The sequence below is a fragment of the Rhododendron vialii genome, chromosome 3a (assembly GCF_030253575.1).
Source record: "Rhododendron vialii isolate Sample 1 chromosome 3a, ASM3025357v1".
NCBI lineage: Eukaryota > Viridiplantae > Streptophyta > Magnoliopsida > Ericales > Ericaceae > Rhododendron > Rhododendron vialii.
Genome location: NC_080559.1, coordinates 5,237,546 through 5,243,601, shown reverse-complemented (window position 1 = coordinate 5,243,601; position 6,056 = coordinate 5,237,546). Strand labels below are relative to the sequence as shown.

The following is a 6,056-nucleotide window of genomic DNA, read 5'->3' as shown; positions in this document are numbered from 1 at the left end:
CACCAGTACTTGACTTACATCGAAGAATTCATGCGACGCAAATTGCGATTGAGAGACATCATAAAACAAATAGTACAGTGTAGAACATAAACAACCGAACCCAATAGAAAACAGATGCAACAACCTTTCTGCCATCAAATTGAAAGAGCAGCCTATCTTACATATGGTAAGGTGGTTATGCCCGTTCTTGCTCCTCTCCAAAACCTTCAGGGAAGATACCCAAATCAAACTGTTGCCCCCAGAGACGTTGCCTAAGCTAGTATAGGCAGTATTCCATGGTAAGCAGGACAAATCAACACACAAACAACTAACTACTTGGCGAAGACCTGGCAAGAGGTATCCTTGACAAGTTAAAACACAACAAAAAACACTCTCGAGAACGACGAGCAAATGCTTAAGCAGTTCAACGAAATTCAGGATTGACTGGATTTTTTTTTAGTCATAATGGAGACCACCAGAAAAGATCCAGACGTTTCGTCTTAACAATAAGAAACTTCAAGAAATCACCAAGCCTCACTTTGCATACATTTTTGTTCTGACTATTCCTCTGCATCAAGGAGTTTGCAGCCACTAATTAATACAGGGGAGAGCATCTCTCCAGTCCGGTAACTTTACTTGAATATCCTGTCAACGGCCCTGTGTTTCATTCACTTTTAGGCCCATGTGTAGATCATCCTCATACAAACTCCAATAGAATTGGAGAGGTATGATTTTTATGATTATTCTACAAACTAACGGTGATTGTATCAAGCTGAATTCCTCACAGATAATCTACAAACAAAACCAAACGGAGCATCAAGTCCCAGTCAATTGGGATTGGCGACATGAATCCGCTTTTTCCCATTAAGCTCTGTTGAGGGAATCATGTTCAGATACGGATCATCATAAGGGGACTCATGGTGGGACTGTCCACTCCAAAAAGAACCCTCTCCCATTAATCAATCAAACATAAATTTGCACCTTATGAAATATCAATAGAACTCTCTTAGGCTTTTGCTTCACCTTAAGAGTAACGCAATCAGAAATAGAGTTATAAACAGCAGATAAGTTAAAGGACATCTCAACTAGATTGAAACAGTCAAATGATCAAAGGAGATAAGAAGGGAGTCTAATGAACTAACAGGATCCGGATCGATATTACATTGACAAACCAGCCAAAAGCCAAAACATAAGTTTTCTGACACCATATGCTACAATAAACACGGAATTTGGTGTCCTACCATACCTGTAGCGCCATACAGCTTGAGAGAATGCAGTAAGAACAGAAGGCAACCATTCTGCCTGGAAGCTCTTTCTTGCCGCTAACAACAGATCAAACTGAAGAGAGAGAAAAATGATATTCAGTATGCATTTACTGTAATCATACAAGCTGAAGTGAATTACGGATCTAGCATAAACAATAGGCTAATCAAATGTTATGAAGCAACATCAGAAAGTGAATTTTCTTTTGTCTTTTATGTGTACGTTTGTTTGTCACCAGAAATTTTTGCTAGCCTTTTTAAGTATAATTATTGGACCCTGATTAGCTTATTTCCCAAGCCTTGATCCCTCTCCCTTCTCCGCCTGCCAAATGGGCTCTAAGATCTTTGTTTGGGAAGTGGAGAGAGACAAGTAGACAACAGATAATTGTGTCCCAACACGCGCTATTGGAGAACCATGGCCCGTGGGATTGTTTTCCAGACATGTCTTGAAAGACCCGCACCTGTACAGCCTAAATGGTGAGATATTTAACGCAGATCAATGCTTGATTTCAGCAAAACCAATAGTCAAGATCTCATGTCGCTCAAAAGTTGACCATTGACGTACCACTATTCGTTTTGAAATTTGAAGTCAAGCAGTGGGCTTTCAGAAATTATTGTGCTCAATGTCGTACAGGATTTTTTGTTTTTTATAAACTCTGTGCTCTCTCCGGATTCTGTTTTATGAAACAGTAGAAAGAAAGGTTTTTATCTAGCCTCCCCTCCAGGTAGGTATTCAGCGTTGAAGAAAATTCCCTCACTATTAAGACCGCATAAGAACATCTTCTATTTTTTTTGAAACTTATGAAGGATAATAGTACCAGAGTTGGTCATGGAACCCATACGGGTTGCACATGTACCACACCATCACCCTTGTCACATTGCGTATAATTTTAGGCAGTAAGCTTAAACGTCATAAAAACGTAACCTTGTTTGGTGGAAATAAACCATAAAAGCACATGACGAAATTTTTTTTTTTTTTTGATAAGTATAAAAGCACATGACAATAACAAGAAAGCAATTTCTTCATGCCAATTCAAGCAGTTAAATGAAGGGCTTGCCCATGCATAAGAGTTCCACTATTAAGGAAAGTAGATATCTAATGATTAACCAGATTCGCTCCCCCTTTTACAAAGGACAGTGCTACCCATGGCTTCTAAATTCACAACCAAATTATATCACAGCCAAATCACACAACCATGTGCCATCATGCAAAAGCATGCTAAACCCATGTATAATTAACTTGAAAAAGACAATTTACAGACAAAATGTCATATATCTTAACAATGTCCTCCCTGCTTGGGACTTCACCAATACGGGCTTCAGGGCATTTGAAAAAATGTGCATCTACGATCATGCTTAGCATTCCTCCGCAAAAATCAACTGTGTAGAAAAGATTCACACTAATCCTTTCGAAATTAAATTACCAACTAAAGCTTATTCTTTGGACTGAAAAAGAAAAGAAAAGAAAAAGGCACAGTTTGGTATGGCAGGTGTAAATCAGTTCAGAACAGTAAGACGTATATAACTTGAATAAGGTCTGGTCACATTAAGTGTTTAGCAAAGTTTGATTCTTATGCCTAGTTGACCTCCCATTAGAGCTCCATCTTTGACAAGGTTCAAAACACAATTTCTGAACACTTGCTCTGCCTCAAATTCTCAATTACAACTACTACACTATGCACAGTTCAGTTCAATTTGTGACATCTAAATCCTTCACCAAAGAAACACACGATAAATAAAGAAATCTCAAGATATACAAGATGATGTCTAACCTTCAGTATGACGACCTGTTAATAAAAGTGACCTCTGCACCTCAACGATCCACACAGGCATTTCTTCCTCCTCAGCTCTGCTTTTCCAGGCTGAATTGTCCCATAGTCATACGTCAGCTCTTTCATAGGAGGAATATGGTTGATTGCGAAAAATGCAATATGTAGATAAGATCCCTCTCGCACAACAGGCTGCCAATAGACATTTGGAGTACAACTATGGTTCATAAATCGAGCTACATTGCCACCATTTTTTGCACTAATAACAAGGGGAAACGGGAGTTTAGGAGAGCCGGCAGAATTTCCAGGCATAACCTCTCGCGGTTCACAAATGCGAGTTGAATCAAAGATATAGCTATCGTCATTGTCGATCCCAATTTCCCCTTCCATGGATTTGGCGATGACTTCTCCTGCATACTCACAGATAAAACAACCAGCACGGATAGGATCCCAAGACCTTAATCCCCAACCTCTATCCTTTGTCCTAAACACCTCAAGGCGGATTTTCAAACCTGCCTGCGATATACGGTTCCTGCAGTTGGGAGGGCATAAGCAGGAAGGACCACACTCATGTACTAAGGATTTAAAACACAGAAGAACCCCCAGTGAAGTATATGCGAGAGCCCCTCCATTTTTCTGAATGCAAGAACAGTTGAGGTCACCAGGTTGACATCCACCACGGCAAAGGCAGCTAAGAGAAGGTTGCTGTGAACTGACCGGTTTAGGGTACTTGAGAGTGGGAAAATATGTGAAATAAGCAGGGCCCTTTTCATGATCTACATCGTTTACAAGAGAAACTGGTAAACTCTCAGCCCCTGAAGTAAGATCAGGTAGGATAACCCCCACCCTCGAAGAAATACCTTCCTTCCAATTACGAACTGATTTCCATAAGGTAAAAGCTTCTGGCTGTCCGGCAGCTCTAACCAATTTATACTTAAAAACATTGCAACCTGACTTCCCTTTCTCCACCCATGACTCCTGGATATTATAAAGTCCATCATACACATATATCTTCCCAGTTGCATTTGATTCATCCCTCACACCCCGAATAACTCTAACATCGTTACCCCGATGCAAACTCTTCTCCAAAGCAAGATTACCTCTTTCGAGTTTCTGATCCATCATGACATTATCTTTCCTGAGAACCCCACCTTGGCCACTATAAACTAAGACATCCCCATCCTCATCGTTATCCTCATATGACCCAGATGAAACTATGCTAACAGCGACAGGCTCCTCATCTAGACCAATTTTGAGACTCATGTAATCAATCCCGGCCATGGACTGTGCATGCAAACCCACCAGACAAATTTCCATCCTGAAAAAGAAAATATCTCCAACTTCTATCCCTGGGACTGCTCCAACCCTCTTTGTCATGTTCGTTCGAATCCCTTTACTCATCAAAAGTGCACCCGCCCTTAAGTCTGGGCGTCTTGTAACCCCAGGAGTAGATTCCTTGGAGTCTTCAGCTTGAGTAAACCTTCTCCGGAGCAAAGTATACATCATGAGTACATATCTTACTAACTCCCTATCGCCATCAGATCGCCTAATTGTATCGAACCCCGTAAGATCAAACGACTGTAGGAAATCATTGGCTAATGCATCGAGGTCAATATCAGAAGTGGTCGCGTTGATCTCTCGGCCACTCCTTGTCTTTCTCTGTGAATTCCCCCTTTTCCTGCCCCCTTTACCGGTATCTTCTGCAGAAGCAACATGCATACTGAATCCGCTCAGATATTGGTCACCCTGATTCTGGGAGTCACCATAACCATCATCATTAGGTTGCGAATGAATACCAGCTTTACGGTTTTTCGAACCCCTTCTAGACGAACCTGCATTTCCATTTGAAGTTGGTGTTCTATATGAAGTTATGGGCACGGGTGATTGAATCGTGCTGTTAAACCCTCCTGCTTGAGGGTTCTGTTGAGATTCATTCGGAATGAGAAAAGGAAAGAATGGAGAAACACCGGGTGGGAAAGGACCGGTTGGAGGGACACACACAAAGGGGGAAGCTTGGGGTGACGAAATCGAGGACATGCCAGGTGGCGATGGGAATATCGGAACGAGACATCGCAAGGGCCTTATGTTCAAAACCCTAGACTTGTCAACAGACTCTGAACCCAAACCACCCTGTTGTTCCATTCTATAGTTCACACACACACACTTTCAAATATAAAAACTCCACACACAAAAACACAAGACCCAATTCAAAAAACAACAAAACAAACCTAACAACAGAAAAATTGCCTGCAACAGTACGGATTACTATATCTAGCAACAAATTAAGTTAAATACAAGGAAACTGCTTCCTGGGACAAGTAGAGATTAACACTTCAAATACAAGATAAATAACTACTACTAAAACCCTAAATTAAAAAATCAACCTTTGAAAACCTAAATTTAAAAAATTAGCTAAAACCCTAGAAACCCCATCTTGCAAAGATTGAAAAATGGAAAGTTCACAGATGAGAAAATAGACAGGGAAGCAAGAAAAAGTACAGAAATGAGATAATAGAGGTTTTTTTTTTTTTTTCTTTTTCAATATGGCTTTTACGAAATGAAAGTACAGACAAACAGGAAAGAGTGAGTTAAGAGTTACAACTGGAGGAGGATGAGATAAGAGAAAGTTACCATTTTTCCAGATCAGAAAAGGTTGAAATCAACCGAAGAGAGAGGAGCAGATCTCATGGGTAAAAATCCGAGGTCGAGAAAGATGAATTTCACAGAGAGTGCGTGTGTGTGTTTGGGAGCACGAGCAGGAATCTCGATGTCGAGGAGAGAGAGTGAGTAGAGATTGGCTTCACGCAAACACAGAAACCAGGGTCATTGCATACGGTTTTGCATACGTATGGGACGACGTGTCGGATTTGGATTGGTTGGGATTTTCGAACGTGCGTAGGCTTGCAGAGGTAAGTGCCGGTGGTAGGGTCGGTAAGGGTTTTTTTTTTTTTTTTTGGCTTTTTTTAGAAACCAGAAAAAATAGAAATCAGGACAACCGGACCATGAAAGTTGAAACCCTCTCCAAAGAAACTCTTCCCGTTTTGGT

At 40.8% G+C, this 6,056-nt stretch overlaps 1 protein-coding gene across 1 annotated transcript; it reads right to left on the bottom strand.

The window, feature by feature from the left end:
• Positions 1–969: 969 nt before the first annotated feature.
• LOC131320967 (histone-lysine N-methyltransferase, H3 lysine-9 specific SUVH1-like) lies at positions 970–6,056 on the bottom strand. The gene is made up of 2 exons (XM_058351912.1): positions 3,014–6,056; positions 970–1,317 (listed from the first exon to the last, which is right to left on the bottom strand). Exon 1 carries the CDS (start codon positions 5,150–5,152, stop codon positions 3,032–3,034), a length of 2,121 nt encoding a protein of 706 aa, XP_058207895.1. The 5' UTR covers positions 5,153–6,056; the 3' UTR covers positions 970–1,317; positions 3,014–3,031.